This window comes from Canis aureus, chromosome 13 (genome assembly GCF_053574225.1).
Source record: "Canis aureus isolate CA01 chromosome 13, VMU_Caureus_v.1.0, whole genome shotgun sequence".
Classification (NCBI taxonomy): domain Eukaryota; kingdom Metazoa; phylum Chordata; class Mammalia; order Carnivora; family Canidae; genus Canis; species Canis aureus.
This window is the reverse complement of record NC_135623.1, coordinates 20,494,389-20,511,902: the sequence shown is the minus strand read 5'-3', so window position 1 is coordinate 20,511,902 and position 17,514 is coordinate 20,494,389. Positions and strand designations below refer to the sequence as shown.

The 17,514-nt window shown below is 60.1% G+C and overlaps 2 protein-coding genes across 7 annotated transcripts; both read right to left on the bottom strand.

Annotated features, from left to right (window-relative positions):
* Positions 1–647: 647 nt before the first annotated feature.
* TMEM275 (transmembrane protein 275) lies at positions 648–6,258 on the bottom strand. Its single transcript, XM_077846594.1, is given in 3 exon segments — positions 648–780; positions 782–1,263; positions 6,205–6,258. Coding segments are annotated over 3 exon segments (669 nt in total).
* A 1,704-nt stretch (positions 6,259–7,962) lies between these two features.
* Positions 7,963–17,419, bottom strand: KNCN (kinocilin). 6 transcript variants are annotated; one of them, XM_077845098.1, is made up of 9 exons: positions 15,820–17,419; positions 15,412–15,523; positions 14,462–14,546; positions 13,437–14,338; positions 12,253–12,321; positions 11,305–11,379; positions 10,494–10,516; positions 9,883–10,386; positions 7,963–9,792 (listed from the first exon to the last, which is right to left on the bottom strand). In XM_077845098.1, the coding sequence occupies exons 4-8, from the start codon at positions 13,585–13,587 to the stop codon at positions 10,276–10,278; spliced, it is 429 nt and encodes a 142-aa protein (XP_077701224.1). In that variant the 5' UTR covers positions 13,588–14,338; positions 14,462–14,546; positions 15,412–15,523; positions 15,820–17,419; the 3' UTR covers positions 7,963–9,792; positions 9,883–10,275. The 6 variants fall into 6 exon arrangements, with proteins under 6 accessions (XP_077701224.1, XP_077701223.1, XP_077701227.1 ...); XM_077845097.1 differs by having other exon boundaries at positions 7,963–9,964; positions 15,820–16,014; positions 16,090–17,419; XM_077845101.1 differs by having other exon boundaries at positions 9,883–9,964; positions 15,820–17,417.
* Between the last annotated feature and the right edge of the window lie 95 nt (positions 17,420–17,514).

Here is a 17,514-nt window from a genome sequence, read left to right as displayed (position 1 = left end):
TGCACCGTCACGGTGGACTCGACCCAGAAGGTGCTTTATTGAGGAGGGAGGCACATCGGGAAGGCGCAGTGCGGACCACACGGAGGCCTTCCGGGGTGGAGCAGCCTGCCCCCATTCACCCTCTACCAGGGGCATGCTCCACCCTCGGGGGACCACCCTGGCTCAAATTGGGACCCCCCACCCCGCTGCGCCCAAAAGATCATGTTGGGGTAGAGACCAGGAGGGCAGGGAGGGCGGAGGGGAAGCTGGGGCCGTTGGCAGCGCGCAGGGGCAGGAGACAGCCCGGGTGACATGCCTCCCTGCCCCTGCTGCCGCCCCTTGGGGTCCGGACCTTGCAGGGAGGGAGTCCCCCTCAGGGCGGCTCGGCTGACGGCGCCCACGTGCCCGGTTCCGTGGAGCCTGGGGGGAGGGGAAGCAGGGCCCGGCGTCTCCCTCCTCTGGCGGGCGCGGCCCCGCCCCGTGGCATCCTCCCCTCCAGAGGTCCCCAAGGGGGGACGCAGGAGCCACCTGCGAAGCACCGGACCCTACGGAATCTCCCTCGTCTCGTCCTTCTCCCGCTCCGCCGCCTCCTTTTTTCTCAAGCGGCACCGACGGAGGGGGCGCGCTCCGGGCCTGCCGGGCGGGGCGTCGGGCCGGCCCCGGGTCCGCTAGGGGGCGACGCGCTGCCGGCCGGGCTTGAGCTGGAGCCGGCGCTGCGGGCGCGGGGCCGTGCGGGGCGCGGGCCCGGGGCTGGAGGGCGAGGACGCGGCCGAGGCGGCGGGGCTGAGCTGCACGGCCGTGGTCCTGCGCGGTGCGCTCGCTGCTCTCCAGCGCCAGCGGCCGCCCCCCCGCCCCCCCGCCCCCGCCCGGGGCCGCCGCCGAGCGCGCGGGGGGCGCGGGGCCCCGGCGGCTACACGCGCAGCAGGCGGCGAAGCAGCCGAGCGCCAGCGCCAGCAGCGCGGGCCCCACGACGAGCGGCGCGCTGCCCCGCGGCGGGGAGGAGGCCAGGGCGCCCGCGAGCGTCCCGTTCAGGCCGGCCAGCAGCACGCACAGGCCGCAGGCGCAGAAGAGCGCGGGCGACGGCAGCCCCCGCCGCGGCCCCCGCGCGCCTCCCGTCCGCGGGCCGCATGGGCCTGGGGGGCTCCGGCTGCGGCCCGCCGCCCGCCCGCCCGGCCCACATGGCGGGAGGGGACCCCGGCTTCTGCCCGCGGCCTGGGTGGGAAGACGGCCGTGGCTCCCCCACTCAGGCCCTGCAGTCCGCGGAGGCCGCTCTTGCCATCCTCTCTAGGCCCCGGCCGGCGCTGTCCCTCCAGCTCCTCTCCTCCAGGAAGCCTTCCTGCATTAATTAAATTAATTGAGTGAATGGCTGTAAAGTGCTCATCAAATGAGACCCATTATCCGTCGTCCTAATTAGAGGGCGGGTGTCAGCTCCCGGAATTTAGACAACTTCCTCCATCCCCCACGTGGAGGCAGGCACCCAGCCTTAGAAATCATCTGCACCGAGGGGGGCACTTGACAAGATGAGCACTGGGTGTTATACTATATGTTGGCAAATCGAACTCCAATTTTAAAATATATAAGAAAAAAAAAAAAAAGAAATCATCTGCTCAAGCCCCATCTGGTCCAGATGAGGAAACCGAAGCCCAGAGAGGTCTAGCAGTTTCCCGTTCCAAGAGTCCTAATGGACCAGGACCAGGACCTAATGACCTTGCCATCTGGCTAGGATGCCAGATGCTTTCAGCTGAATCAAGTGCTTAGAACAGTAACTGTCACCCACGCTGTCACGGTGGTGGTTGCCAGAGAAGGGGGCTGCAAGGGCTCAGATCTGGACACGCTGCTCAGAGTATGGAACCAGGACGGTTGATCTCTCCCTCAGGTGGAAGTGCCTCAGGGTTGGCACCTGAATGGTCCTTCCCAGGTGTCCAAAGCCTGCACACAGTGGGGTAGGAGAGAATCTGAAGACTGAGCAAGTGAAAGCGAAGGCGAGGGCCAGGGAGGGCCAGCACATTCCTCACTCGGGGCAGCCTTTCTCTGCCTGGCCTCTCTGTTTGCAGTAACCTCTGCTTTAGTTTTTATTGCATGGGATTAGGTATTACTGTTATATCCTCGTTTAATAGATGAGGATATTGAAGCACAAAAAGATGAGCTAAGTTCACTCACTCTGAGTGGCTGTGGTACGGCCAGGCCCTGAAACCTGGTGGCTGGGCTCTCAGCTGGCCTAGTGCCACACGTCCTCAATGCTCGTTGAGTGACTGGAGCATGGGGCTTGACCTCTCCTCACGGCCTGTAGATAAGCTCTTATAATCGGCACTTACACTACTCAAATGTCAACAACAGCGGAGGGGGCTGGCGTGTTCTGCGCCTGTCTCCAGAAAGGTAAACTCACTTTTCTCCTTTTGGCTTCACACACTCAGTGCAACACCCAGCACGGAGGAGGGGCTGAGCTTCTGGGTACTAATTGTCAGTGAATGATCCCCATTGGATCCAATGGATCCCCATTGGCAGAGCTGACTCTGGAAGATGAACCTACTCCCAGAGGCCCCACCCCAGGCAGAGAGAGGGCCAAGGGCTGGTGGGTGTCTCCACCCTGGCTGATTGGGATGTCCCGGGCAAAGGGTTGAGATGTTGAGGTTGCCCAGCTACTGCAATTCAGTTTGTGCCTCCTTCTCCCTCTGTGGGACTGCGGCCCTGCAGCCGGGGCTGTCGTGATGTTGGGTACTGTTCTGAGGCGGGTGCTCTGGCTGGCTCTGCTGTGGGGTGTCCCTGGTGCTCTTCACTAGATCTCTTTCGTTCTCCCCCTTCTGAACACATGTTAAGATTGTACCTCCTGAGGGCGCCTGGGTGGCTCAGTTGGTTGAGCAGCTGCCTTCAGCTTCTGTAGTGATCCCAGGGTCTTGGGATTGAGCCCGGATCCCGAATTGGGCCCCCTGCTCCTCCGGGAGCCTGCTTCTCCGTCTCCCGCTGCCACTCCCCCTGCTTGTGCTATCTCTCACTGTCAAATAAATAAATAAAATCTTTAAAAAAGAAAAAAAAAAGAAAGAGAAAATATTGTACTTCCTGGACAATTTGTGATTAGGTGGAGCCATGTGAGTGGTTCTGGCCAATGAATTGTGTACCTGCAGCACTTCCAGCTGCATCACAACTGGAGTATTTAGTTTCAGAAGCAGGAGGCTTTGAGATGATGCTCTTGTTTCCCGAATCCTTCAAGCCCCTCTATTTCATCCCAAGCCCAGCCCTCGACCTCACTGCCTGAGCAGGAGGGACGGTCCTTGCTCTGAATCATAAGTTGTTGGGACTAGATCAGGCCTTCTCTTTAGTGAGCACCCCAGGCTGCTAAGCTGGTGAAGTCACCTAGTTCAAAGCCTTCATCAATGGATGGGAGAAACTGAGGCTTAGAATGAGAAGGTACAGGGAGGGAGGCTATGGCCCAGGCCAGACCAGAACCATGCTTTTCCCACCCAGGAAGAGCCCTGACCATTGTCATTCCACTGCCCATGACCCCGATCAAGCAGTCACCCTCCCTGCTGCCCTACCTCTGGCAGGAGAGGCCTTGCGGTCTTTGTTTTGGAGTCTAGGCCAGAAGCACTTTGGAGCAGAGGCAGACACCAGAGGCGAGGCCTCAGATGACCAAGACTATCAACTTTGGTTTGGTTGGGCAACTTGGGAGGGCTGGGCCCCTCTCTATGCCTCAGCTGCCTAACTGCAGGGAAAGGTTTAACCGGGTTATTGTCTCTGAACTCCTCAACCTGCTATCTCACTCAATTACCTGTGCTTTGTGGAGGTGACAATGAGAACCTGTCAGAAATTACCATCAAAATATCAAAAATATCGATATTTTTCTTTAAAATATCGATATTTTTCTTAAAAATTGGTATTTTTCTTTTCTATGTTTCTTAAAAATGATACATTGATCTGGGATAGGGCTGTTCTTTGTTTTGGGCTGGGATTGTGTCACTGCCCTGAGAAGCCACCTGCTGCCCAGGAGTTCTGATTATGCGGGAGGGGCTCTCCCAGTGACCAGTGACTCTGTGCGAAACACTGTGCCTACACTAATGCGGTGAATCTTTACTACCCCCCAGCGAGCTGCTACAGTCCTGAACCCAGGTCACTGGGAGGAAACCAAGCCTTGCAGAGGTGAAGGAACTTTCTCTGCTTTACTCAGTTGTAACAAGTAAAGCTTGGGTTCAAACCCAGACGTGTCAGGCCGAAAGGCCCATGTTTCCCCTACACCAGAGTTTCTGCTTACTAGAAGGTATAGAGACGTTTGACTATTTTAAAAAATAAAGCAATTGATCACTATCCAGCTAATCATCAAGATGCTTGGGGCCCACGGAGGGTGGACCTCAGTAGGTGGAGGCAAGAGGTCCTGGAAATGGGTCCCTGCCTGAAGCCCCATCAGATCAGCTGGTCACCCCCTACCCTGGCCCAGTCCATGGATGTGGGATGTCCGGTTCTACAAGAGCAGCTGCTTGACCAGTGGCAGCTGCCAGGCCTCCCAAGCCCAGGATCCTGCTCTAAGGGCTCAAGAGCCTCTGGGCAGAGGGGTTGGGGCTTGAGTCCAGGCACTAGCCACGAGTGCCCGTCCTCCGCTGGGATCAAGTCCCGGGTTTGCTCAGCCTGGTTCTTTACTCCTCACTAGGAAAACCCCCCACACCACTCCTAGCCCTTCTCTTCCCCCTCAGTCCCTGAAAATCTGGACCAACTAACACTTCTTGCATGGTCTCTATCCCCACCCTCTCCTATCCTCAGGGAACCTCCCACACCACCGTTAGTCAGTGCCGGCTTACTCACTACCCTGAAAGCTCTCAGCTCCTGCCAACTGAATTGTGCCTCCCCGGAGCCCAAAGAGCTGCTCCCACCCCCACCCCAGTCAACCCCTGTCCCCTCACAGATTCCCCAAGCTGCAACTAAGGCTCGAGGATGAAGTCTGAAGGTGTGGCCTCCCAGCTCCTGTGTCTGGCTTCTGGGCCCCATTCTCCCAATCCTTGAGTGCATGTGCACGTGCACACACATGCACACTCAGTAACCAGACATACCCAGAAACACAAACACAGCCATAGTACACTCTGAGAGCTGCACACACAGGCCAACACACAGACACTCTCTCAGTTGCCTGTCTATCCAGTGGAAATGAGTTTCTCCCCAGTAGAGGTGCTCTGGAGAATTCTCTCTGCCTGGGAGTGTGTGTGTGTGTACGCGTGCATGTGTGTGATTTGGTGATAAGGAGAGCTGGGGCCTCGGGGAGGGGTGATGGGAGTTCCATTCTAGCTGTGCTGCTGGTGCCCTCCCCTCCACAGCGGGTCCCTGTGCCTGCAAAGGCTCAGGGTACTTGATGCTCCCCCGCTCTGGGCTCAGGTTCACTACGGGAAAGTGGGCGTCTGGGCTGATGGTCTCTGCCAGCCCAGTGGACCCCAGCTTCCCGCACTGCTGGGGGCTCCGGGGAACATGGGCTCTAGGGTCCGCATACCAAGTCCGCACTGAGCCGGGCGAGGTGCTCCTGGCTGCTCAGACTTGCCCACCACACTCCTTGGGCCACAGCCCCCAGCAGGGGCCGGGTCTGTGGCCAGACTTGGCTCCCAGCCTCAGTCTGGGCCTTGCCTCCCCTCTGCCAGCTGCCTGGAGCTAGTGGGAGGAGCGGAGGGAAGGACGGGGGGCTGCCCAGTGTGGAGGTGGCCTTCCTGCCCAAGTCCCCCCCCGCCCCCGAGACTTCAGCATCCTTGCCACAGCCACCCCATCCTGCGCCCTCCTGGTCAGCTGGCTCCTCAGCTCCAGCGCCCAACTCCTCCATTCTAGCTCAGGGAGCCTCTCCCTCACCAGCCCCCCTCCCCAGGGCCTGGTCGCCCCTGTAAGCACCACGAGCCCTTCCACCTCCCAGAAGCCTGCCATCCTACCCTTGACCGTAAGCTCATTGCTACGGCACCTCCTCTGTGCGGAACACCCTTCTGAGCCCTCGATCTGAGTTACGTGTCATCTCAGGTCAGCCTCGTGACGACTCAATAGGCACAGGCTATTGCCATCTCTGTTTCCAGATGGGGACACAGGTCCGAGAGGTCACATGACGTGCCCAGGGTCACAGACACGGTGACACTACATGGCAGATCTGGAATGCACGGCTAGGCCGGCTAGGCCGCGCTCTCAGCTGGGACCCTGCAGGGCCTCTAGCCGGCCAGGGGCAGCCCTGGAGCTCTCAGCAGTTCCTCGGAGCCTCCTGCTGTGCCACCTCACCTCAGTGACTCCCTTGCAATTTACCTCGTCCTGCAGCTTCACTTTCTCCTTCATCCTTCTGCCAAAGCCCCCCCCCACAAAGGCCACTCTACCTCAGTGGGGCTGCTTCCTCCAAGTCTATGCCCAAACTGCTAAGCCTCACAGGTGAAAAGCAAATCACCAGCTGGCACGTCTCTGGCATCACTCAGGCCTTCAAGGCTCCGGGGAACCCGCCCCCTGCCGGGGCAGTGCTCATTGGGGGCCCCCTCACTGTGCCTGCACCTCCTCCTGGAAGCACTCATGCCTCTGCCATCCTAGAACACAACCAGACCCTCCTTCTACCCCACATCTGCCTCCACTTAACACCCTCTCCCCTCCTTCCAAGCACGGTCTACACTCCCTGCCTGTCTACACTTTACCTTCTGGAAGACTCATTCTACTCCAGTCTGTTTTCTGTCCATCGCACGGCTCCCTCCGGGGCCACTAGCTGCCTCCCTGCAGTTCAGTCCTTAGCTACCACAGCTTTGGCCCAACTCAAGCCTCCCTTCTGGAAGTATTCTCTCCCACTTGGAAACAGGCTCCTGAAACTTCACCTTCTCCCCCAAAGCCCAGACTCCCAACCAGAAACCCAGGGTTCACCCTCACTCTCCCTTCTCGCTCTGGCCTTCCTCCACACCTTTCCAAGCCAATCCATCACCAGTCCCTGCAGATTCTTCCATCTGAGGATCTCTACAATCCATCCCTTCCTGTTCAACCCCATGGCTATCCCGCCCACCCCTCCTGATCTCTCCCTCACAGCTGCATCCCTCCTGGGTGCCCCACTGCTGCCCTCCTGGCTGGCTTCTTCCAGGTGGCCCCCTTGATTTTGCTCAAGCGGAGCTGAACTCACCAGGTGTGGTCAGGTGAACATGATGCCCCCCACAATTCCACCTGAAACGTGGCTGACTTTCCCTTCACCCGGCTAACTCCAGCTCAACCTTCGGGGTGCAGCCGGGAGCTCACCTCCTTCTGAAAGCCTTCCCTAACTCCCCAGATCAGCAGGTTGAGTCAAGTCGGGTGTCCAGGTCTGCATCCTCCAACCTTCTTCCTGGAGGGCGGGCATTATATCCACCTTGCAGCCGAGTGCCCGACTGTCCCCAGGTGCCCAAGGAATGTTGGGGAAACAAACAGTGAAGAGAGGAGTTGGTCACGGGGGTCTCCTGCCTTCCTGGCTTCACCTGTGTCCTGGTTTTGAAGTGACCGTGTGCCTGTCTCTCTCTGATTCCCAATTCCCAGATGACCCGGGCCTGGGCAGGGGCTGGCCCTCAGCTGGGCGGGGACTGGCGGAGGGTCCTGGGCAGATTCTGGGCCGAGAGGGGGGGGGGGTTAGAGAGCAGGGAGGGGGAGGGTCCAGCACAGGGGCCCCAGGCAGCCACTCCAGGCCGTCTGTCCCCTTCTCCCGCTGCGTCTTTCTCGCCTCTTTTCTGAGAAGTCTGGCCCAGGCTACAGGTCCCCACGTCCTGTCCGGGCCCCACTCCCCCCGGGGCTTCGGCGGCTGCAGGGAGTCCTCCCTCCCCAGCCTCGCTCCTGGCCCCCCTTCCCCTCCAGCCTCCCCGCCTCCTGGGGCTTTCACTTGCCTGAGCCGGTCGGAGGGGCTCGGAGCAGCCCGGGCCAGCAGGAGGGCAGGGGCTCGCGGGAGCGGGGGGCTGTGGGGCCCGGGGCCCGGGGGTGGGGAGCGCAGGCCCCGGAGGCCCCGGGCGGGGCGGGGAGGCGCGGGGCGGCGGGTCCGGGCGCCCCTCGGCAGCGTCGCGGCGGCCGCTGGGCCCCTCGGCTCCCGGGCTCTCGGGCTCCCCTGCCGCCTCTCTCCCCTTCCCTCCTCCGGGTTGGCGGCTTCAGGCGCCCCGCACTGAGCTCCCGGCACCCCGCGGCCTCCCGCCCGGACCCTGGGGGCCCGGGATGCAGACCCTGCCACCCCCGCGGGAGCCAGGGGCGCGGCGGCGGGTCCTCGGCCCCAGCTAGTCCCCCACCTTCCCGGAGCGGGCGGGTGCAGCTGCGCGGGAGGCTTCCTGGGGAGGGGGCTTGCTCTCAGCCCCCCTTCCCCAGTTCCCGCCCACAACCCCGCACCCCACAACGGGGTGTGGCCACCAGCCCCTTACAGGAGGAGGCCATACTGGCTCCCTGGGGGATCTCTAAGGGCCCGTTGGGGGTGAGGGGTGGGGAGGGAGCACTGGGTGGGAGACCGAGGTGCTGATTTCCAGAACCTGGAGGGGTTCAGCTGCAAGAGCATCTCCTCCAGCCTCTGCCTTCATTCATCTGCTCCTCCATTCCTAAACCCTTCCTGACCGGAACCGTGTGCTAGGAACCTTCCTCCTGACAGTGGCCCTGGAAAGCAGGGCGCTAGGGCGCCACTCGTCCTCTGTCTGCAGATGAGGAAACTGAGGTGCAAGGCCCTACAGCCTCTTGCCCAGCACCCCCTGCTCCCAGATTGTGGGGGAAGCAGAGGCAGGATGTGAGTCATCCCCAGACTCCAGCCCCAGCCTGGTCAGTCCTCCAGATGGGTCAACAGGGCTGTGACTTCCACGGGGCTGCCTGCACCAAGCACCCTCCACTTCAGAGTGTCCTCTGAACCGCAGGTGATTCCCTTCACGGGGCTAACTCCAGCTCAACCTTCAGGGTGCAGCCGGGACGTCACTTCCCTCAGGAAGCCTTCCTTAACTCCCCAAACTAGCAGGTCAGATCTCCCCACAGGACTCCATGAGTCCCTTTCTCTGGAGGGTCTCAGCTTTACCATCTGTACACTGAGGTGGTCTCTCCCTCGGGTTTGGTGTTGCGACATCCACTGGGTACCTGTGTGCCTGGTCCTCTGGCCCCTGCTCTCGAGAGGAAGGAGTAGACAAGGACCACTCAGAGTGATGTGGGCTGTGACGGAGGGAAGCCCTGGGGCTGTGGGAGCACAGTGAAGTCAAGGGAGGCTTCCCAGAGGAGGTGTCATCTTCACCGATCTCTGAGCAATGAGACTCTTCCTAGCTTGTCCTCTTCTCACAAACCAGGACAGAGGCCACATGGTGACTCTGTGGCAGTCAAACACCTGCTCCACCTTGAGGACGTAGGTGAGTGAGGAGAGGCGTGGAGGGTGTAGCAATGTTTGCTTCACAGCACACATGCCTGGGCCAGGGCCTCCTTGCCTCTAACCCTGTGGGTACATGGGGGCTCTGACGTGGCCCTCCAGGGAAAGACTGGGGAATTGGTTTTCCATTAAATTTAAGCTACTAACATTTATTGAGTACCTACTGTATGCCCTAATGGTGATCAGAAAAGGGCAACATATGGTAGGTTTCGGTAGGATTAATAAACGTTTTGTGAGAAAAAAGCCCTCAGCCTGCTAGACACTGTGGAGAGAGGGAGGCAGAGGCACAGGGAGAGGACAAGGAGGGTGTTGTGTTACGGAGATCCTTGGAACTGGGCCTTTCAAGGTGGGGGCTTTTGATAGGCAGATAGGACTAGGAGGCCTCTAGGATGACACAATCCAGGGCTTGGAGGCTGGAATGTCAGAAATTGTCCAGGAGCAGCGAGAGGCTGGGCACAAGCGGCGAGGCCAGAGATCTTGTCTGGAGTCAGGTCACAAAAAGCCTTGAATGGTGGAATCACATACAAAAGTCTCAAGACAGGACTCAGCTCCAGAGCCACCTCCTCCTGGAAGCCTCCAGGGCGGCGCCTCACCTGGCCTCCGTGTCATGGCAGTGACCATTTTGTTTGTCCCAGACCTGCTGCTGTCTGGTTCATTGCTGCCAAGAGCCCGTTCCTGAGGAGTTGCCCAGAGTTTCTGAGAACCTGAAAGACTCTGGTCCAGCCCCTCTGTGTAGCCACTGAGCTCTAGAGGCCCAGGGCCAGGCCCTCAGGGCTGAGGGGCATCCCCTCTGTGGTTCCTGTGGGCCTGTGGTTCGCTTCTGTGGCCCGCCTGGAACAAGAGACTGAGGTCTCTCTGGCCCCAAATTCCAGAGCAACCAGTCAGTGGATCAGAAAGGGAAGGATGCTGAGCTGCAGTCCAGAGGGAAAACCCGGGTCAAAAGCTTGACCCAAGGGTCACCCGTGGGCCCCCAGCGGCACCTGGCTTCAGGCCCTGCCCTGCGCTGCCCGGGGAATCCATCTGCAAGAGCTTTGCTCAGGTGACCGCAGGGCTGGTACCTCGGGGGCCGGCTCGCCTCTGGTCTGGACCCAGGAGGGCTGTGGGAGCAGGGCGGTGGGGAGGAGGGTGCAGCTCCTTGGCCCCGGCCTCAGCCCTCCCCGGCCCCCCGGCCCCCCGGCTTCAGCTTCTCCAGTGTTCTGCTCACCGTGGACAGGCTGCTGCGGGCTCCTGGGGGAGAGACCAGGACAGGGCTGCCTGAGCAGACGGGTTCCGGGGCAGAGACCCCAGAGGGACCGCGGGGGAGAGAGAGGGGGCCAAGGGGCCAGTTTCAGCTGAATTTAAAGGGGCCTAGATGGTCAGATGGCCCTTCAGGAGGACGGGGTCATGGTGGGGGCGGTTAGAGAGAGGACTCCAGGCTCCAGTTCTGGCCCTACCGCTTCCTGGTTGCCTTACTCCATCTCCCTGTGCCTCAGTTGCCTCCCATATACAGTGGGCCTCATTACAGTACCTCCCTCATATGGCTGTTTTGAGAAAGGAACAGACTTAAATATATGGTGTTTGGGAGCAGGGTCCGGAATGGGACCTTTGGTGGGGGTTCAGTCCCCTAAACCCCTGGTGGCAGGCGTGGTGGGCCCAGGCCGTCTTTGAGAAACTCCTGCCCTAGAATTTTCCAGTGTGAGAGATGGGAGGGGAAGATGTTCTGTCTCAGATACCAGCTCTGAGCTGGAATTCCATCATGGGAGAAGAGAGTCAGAGCAGAGCCCGGAATGTGGGACCCAGGGGCAGTCCCAGTGTCCATGCTGGGCACGAAGGAGAATTCCTGAGGTCAAACAGGAGGAGCCCGGCTCAGCTGGGAGCAAGAAGGGTTTTGACCAAACGCATGGGAGCACTGCCCAAATCTGCTGGCTCCCGCAGAGGGCAGTGTCCGGCAGTGTCAAGGCTTCTCCCTGGGTCGCACAAGCTGCTCAGCCAGAGGGCGAAGATGGAAGAGGGACTCTGGAGTTTTTAACACTTACCCTCTTTATTGCCATTGACACTGGATCTTCCCTCCGCATGGTCTGGCCCTGGGTGGGGGTGGATTCTCAGGCTCCCTGCAGGATAAGAACAACCCCCCCAGACCCCCGGGTTACTAAGCCATTCTCAGATCAAGTCCTGCTTCAGGCAGGGAAGTCCTCCCTGCTGGCTCATCTCCATCCCTGCTGCTGTCTCAGCTCCACCACATTCCTTTAGGTCTCCCACATGATCTGGGATGATTTGGGAGCCGAGATGGAAGAAACAGGCCCTTGAAGGGGAAGATGGCAGACTTTTTTTTTAAGATTTTATTTATTTATTCATGAGAGACACACAGAGAGAGAGAGAGGCAGAGACACAGGAAGAGGGAGAAGCAGGCTCCGTGCAGGGAGCCCATCGTGGGACTTGATCCCGGGTCTCCAGGATCACACCCTGGACTGAAGACAGCACTAAACTGCTGAGCCACTCAGGCTGCCCAGATGGCAAACCTTTTAAGGAGGTGGGCGACATGGGAAAACTAGGGATATGTGAAGCCCCCTGCCTGGATTGATGGAGGTGGCCGCAGGAATGTGGGGAGCTGAGATGAATTAAGGAGCTCTACAAGGGTCCTGAGGTCTTAGGGGTGGTAGAGGGTGTTTATGGGGGCTCAAGGAATGAAATGCATTTATCTGGAGATCTTGGAGGCTTTGGGGGAGTTGGAAACTCCCTCAGGGAAAGATGGGAGTTCTGATGCTCTGGGCTGGTTGAGGCACATTTGCAGCAACAGGCTGGAGTCGGCTGCTCTGTAGTCATGGCAATGCCAGCACACCACACACACACCACACAGCAACTCCAACACACCCACCCGTGCACAGTCACACGCATGGGCTCAGCTTCACCACGCAGTGTGCCTCAGATGTACACATGGCAGACCTGGGAAGAGGGCTCTGCTGGGGGCTGGGGAGAAGACTCACCTATGGTGGGCAGGATGTGGTCCAGGTTGAACCGAGCCTTTAGGAAGGGGTAGGCCAAGATGAGGAGCCCTGGAAATAGAGAGGCAGAGGGGTTCTGAGAGAGGGGAGGGGGCCTGGTGGGTGCAGGCTGCACGAAGCTGTGCATAGGCTGTGAGCCTGGGGGTGGTTTTTGAGGGCGATATAGATGCGCACGGGAGGAGTGTGAGTGTGCAGGTTGGGACTGTGGATGCGTAAGCGTGAGGCTGTGAGTGGGGCTCCGCAACACTCCCAGCCTCACGCTTACACACCCACAGTCATGTTGGTGGCTCCCCAACACCAGGCCCTGAGAGGGGACAGGGAGTAGTGCCTCTATAGGGAAGGGGCTCCAAGGCTGTGAAGGCCCAGGCTTCTGGCTCCAGCCTGTCCAGGTGATTAGCACGGTTGGTTTCCTTCCTTCTCAGCCGGCTGGAGATGGGCCCTGCTGACACCACCACCACCAACTCTCCTCTGCCCACCCTCCCCCAGGGCAGCACTGGGAGCTCCGAGCAGGCTCCTTTCCACCTGGTCCTGGGGAGGGGTTAGCAGAAGAGTGGACCATGCCCTGCCCCCCCGCCCCCTTCCATCCCCAGACCAAGTGTCTGTGGCCCTTGGCACGAGTTTGTAGGTACGGATGCCAAGAACCCATCAGGCTGGTGCTTCTGGCTCTGCTTTTGCCCCAGGGTAGTGGAGTGGGGAGAGGGATGGTACTCAGCATCATTGTGGGGATATCAGTGGGACTGGCCCAGATAGACAGATGGACAGATGCCTGGACAGACAGATGCCCTGCCAAGATACACCAGGAAAACAGGAAACAGTTTGAGCTGGGTCCTATTTGGCTCAGAGTGTCCTACTGGGACCTCTGTCCTCTTTTTACCTGCCCCCTGTCAACCCACACCCTACAGGCTGATGGATTCCACCAAAAACCCAAGAGCCCAGGGCTTGGGACTAAAGGCCAAGAGGCTGAGCAGCCAGAGAGGAGCGTGGCAACCAGCTGCCTTCTCCACAGTCTCCTTACCCCCGGCAGAAGGAACCCCCCCACACCCCTGCTCTGCCTCCCTGCACCCGGCACCCGCACCCGGCTGCCTTGCTCACACCTCCACCTTCCCTCCATTTCCCATTCACCTGACCATGCCCCTGCTCCCTCTCCGAGCCCGGCCCCTGCTCACCCAGACCGGCCGCGCCAATAAAGATGCCACCCGCGGCAGCTGCAGCTTTGGACACAGACACACCGATGATGATGCTGCCGGCCACCAGGCCGAGGGCCACACAGGCCAGCTGCAGGCAGCGGAAGTCTCGGCTGCTGATGGGAATGTCCATGTAGGCCTGCCCAGGGTACTGTCTGCAGCCAGTGGGGCCTGTCCCTAGGAAAGCCCTGGAGGTCCCAGTCCTCCTGGATGTGTCTTTTTTGGAGCTCTGCCTTCAGAGTGGGAATTTCTGGCCAGGAAGGTCTGGGGCTGGTAACCCTATCCCACCATGCTCCTGAGGGCCCCAGCGGCACCTAGACCTGGGATCCGTGCCAGGTCACCGCAGCCTGCTCTTCCTCCTTTGAAGGCCCCTGAATCTGGGGGCCACTCCTGGGACTCTGGTCTGATCACATCCTGCCTTGGCTGTCCGAATTCTGGAGAGCCGGGCCTGCCCCACGGGGTCGGCCCCGCTTAGCTTCCTCTCAGGAGAGCTTAGCCTGAGCCCCCCTGCCCAGGACATCCTGCCCTGGCTGCCTGGAGCCTGCTCGGCTGCCACCGGGCCTTGGCGTATTAAAGTTTAAAGCAGTGGAGGAGGTTGGCCCAGGGGGCACGGGTTCCTGGGCGGCGCAGGCAGCGCGGAGGTCCTGAGTTATTCATGAGGTTGCAACGTGAGCTGCTGCTGTGCCAGGGGCCCGCTGGGGCACTCAGCCTAGGGTCCACTGCCGGGCTGAGGCGGCAGGATGGCCCAGGGGCTTCCTGCAGGGTGTAGCAGCCAGGGATGTGAGGAGACTCCCTGCCAGTGCTCAGGGCCCACTCTGCTGTCTTCTGTCATTTGGCACATGGGGCATCTGCTCAGGGACTCAGAGGCAGGCATGGGAGAGGACCTGGGGGAGGCCAAGAGATGGAACAGCGACAGGGACAGGAGGACAGAAAGAGATGTTCCTGTGAGCTCGGGCTTTCCCCTTGCCCCCTCACTAGCCTCTGGGGGGTCCTGGTTTGAGGCTGACCTCCTTTTCCTCAGGCAGGCTCCGGATCCACCCGTTTGTTGCCGTAGGCTGAGAGGGGAGCCCTCCCGGGATCCCTGGCAGGGGGCTGAGAAGGAAGAGCAGGGAGTGGGGGCATGAAGTTGCAGGAAAACAACAGGGAGAAGGATTGGCAGGGACTGGGTGTCAGTGGCCAGTGTCAGGACTAGGACCTGGCTGGCACTCCCATCCTACTGGTGGGACCCACCAATTCCAGGCTGGGCAGCGGTAGCCCAGCCCTATGCCACCCCCAGACTCAGTCCTTGCAGCCAGCTGCGTTCTCCGGCCCTCTGCGGATCAGGGAGGCCCAGATCCATTCTGGTTCCAGAATCCCGCCCTGGGGATTCCCGCTGGCACTATTCCCAGGGTCCCATCACCACCCAACTGGCCTCTGTTTGGGTGCCTCTGTCTTCCCTATGATATTTGGATGTCTGTCACCTGACAGGGCCAGGCCCTCTGCCTGCCAGCGAGTCGCCCCCTGCCCCTCGCTCCTCTGCTTCTCTGCTGCTGCCCTCTGCTGAGTGTCTGCAGAGCCCCAGCGGGACCCCAGGCTGTGTCCCCCCAACCCCGGGCCCCCGCCGCCCCTGACCCTGGAAGACGAAGCCCCAGAGGTGGGCATTCCCCAGCTACAGCGGCTGCTGCCAACGTCCCCTGCGCCTCTCTCCAGGATGAGGTCTGATTATTCCTCTAATTAGGCATCAAATGACAACCCATGTCTCTGTCACACATAATTGATCCCCCACTGACTAGTTTTAGAAGGAGCTGTCAAAATAATTGTCTATGAAAATGTGTTCCTGAGATGTTGAGCTTTGGGAATGTCAATGCCCTCACTCCCATGAGGTGTCTGCATCACTGGCTGGGCAGTAAGGCGAGGGCGGCTCCCGCGGTCAGCAGGACGGGGCACCTCACACTGCACGACTTGGGCAGCCACTCACCTCCTGGACCTCATTTTGCCCGGCTGCTGAAGGGGCGTGGAGAAGGCAGAGGCTGGAGTCAGGGACGCCTGTGCACGGTGAGTTTTCAGATTCCAGAAGAACACTCTAACCTCTAAAAAGGAGACCAAATTCTAAATTAGAGGGTTATTATTTTTTTCTTTTTTCTTTCTGACATCGTAAATCCCTCAGGGCCCACAGTCGGAGGAGGAAATCCGGAGGAGAGACACTGTAAGCCGGTATCAGCTGCAAGACCGCAGAACTGCACGCCTGTGCAAGCGCCGTTATAGGACAGATGGGGAAACACCAGGGACTGGGAGCATCGCCCCAGAGCCCTTGACAGAACCTCAGTGCCCGGGTTCCCGTCGGCAGGGCGGCGCTCTGGCCTTTCTGGGTCCGTGAATGTCTAACCTGCCTTATCTGAGGTGGAGGAACTGGCAACCCGCCATCGGAGGGAGACCTTGTGTTCAGTCAAGGCCTTCATCTTTTCCCTCGGGACGGGGGAGTGTCACCAAAGGCTCCTGGAAATCTTTGTGAGGCCTGCTCTCGGGCGGTTGATGTAGAGGGGGAGGCTTGCTGACCCTTTCCTCAACACAGGCTGTTCCTCTGCGAGAAAGAAAATAGAAGCTTGCCCTTGGCTGATGTGCTTCCTGTACCAGGTAACGGAGATGGAAGCCCCACCTGTTCCCCGTAAGCCCCGGAGCCCTGCTCGTGGAAGCCTGGGCCCCCCGGGCCTCTGGACCCCAGGGCGTGGGCAGGCCATGGGTCACAGCCGAGACCCGTCACAAAAATCTCTCTTTGTTTCCCCGTCGAGGCCGCAGCTGGATTGCCTGCCTAGGCTCTCCCCTTCCCAGAGGCGCTGGGTCCCGGGCTGGCGTGGGGCGGGGAGGAAGAGTCGGGGGCCTCGGCGTGGCTTAGTTCCGTTTATATTCCTCGAGGGGTGAGGACCCTGGAAAAGAGCGTGATTAATGCACCGGTCCCCTGGGGGACGGGCAGCCTTCCCAGACTGTTCAGAAGCTGAACTCGGGGAAGTGGCTTCCAAGGCAACTGCTACCATGGCAACAAGAGTGCCAGCCGTGGGGGGACCCGGCTCCTCGCTCCCTCCAGACCTAAGCAGCTGGAGCAGCTGGCACGGGCCCAGGGCACTGCTGTTCGGGAGCAGGGTCTGGTGAGAGGCACTCAGCCCGGAGGGACAGGGGCCCCCAGGAGCTCAGGCAGGTGGACATCTGGAGGGAGGAAGACTTGGCCTCCCTGCCCAGGCCTCCAGACAGGGGTCGCACAAGAGGCCTGAGGTCTGGGACATGTCGGCCGCTGGGGCCAGCTTTCTCCCGAGGCCCGGTCCACGCCTGAGCCCTAGAGCCAGCAGACTGGCCGCCACGGTTCCAGGCCCCAGCGCCCCGCTCAGTGTGTCTGCCATGCCCATGAAGAGCTGCCTAGAAGAGCCAGGCGCGTGGCCTGGGCCTCAGAAAGGGCAAGGGAGTTTCCAAGGTCACCAAGTGAAGAGTGGCGGGACTAGAACCCAGGACCCCTGTTGCCCAAACTCAGACTCTGCCTCTGGTACTACGGCTGCCCTTTGGGGACGAGGACCCCAGCCCAGAGGGGCAGAGCAACTTGTTGGCAGGAGAACCCCACAAGGGGCCAGAGGCCCGGCCCATCTGGAAAGCCCAGATCCATCTCCACCCACAGAAGCCAAGGAGAGGGGGAAAACTTGTCTCCATCACCGGCACCACAGCTGAGGAACTGTGCCTCCAGAGACAGCATTGTAACGACCAGAACAGTTGCAGCCGGCCTCATGCACTTGCTCTGTGTGCCTGGACCTGCCCGCAACTTTGCACTTATTAATCCATCATTTCACAGCAGCACCATGAGGAAAACACTAGCACCCCCAAGTTTTGGTTGAAGAAACCGTTGCCCTCAAAGATTGAGTAACTTGCCCAGGGCTCAGAGCTGGGATTTGAACCCAGGCAGCACAGCTCTGGGCCCCAAGTCTCTCCGGGAAGAATCCCAGTTCTGTCTTCCTACCTGGACATCTAGGTTTTTCTCTGCTCTCTCTGCTCACTTCTTCTAAGTGGGGTAACATAATAGTACCTTAGCTCACATGACTTC

Excerpts from the sequence above, each read along its gene's own strand:
- KNCN (XM_077845096.1), bottom strand. The coding sequence starts at position 13,587 with ATGGACATTCCCATCAGCAGCCGAGACTTCCGCTGCCTGCAGCTGGCC. Across the intron at positions 11,380-12,252 it reads CCACATCCTGCCCACCATAG|GGAGCCTGAGAATCCACCCC; the intron begins GTGAGTCTTCTC and ends CTTATCCTGCAG. Across the intron at positions 9,965-10,493 it reads CCCGCAGCAGCCTGTCCACG|GAACGGGCTCTTGGCAGCAA; the intron begins GTGAGCAGAACA and ends GCAACTCCTCAG.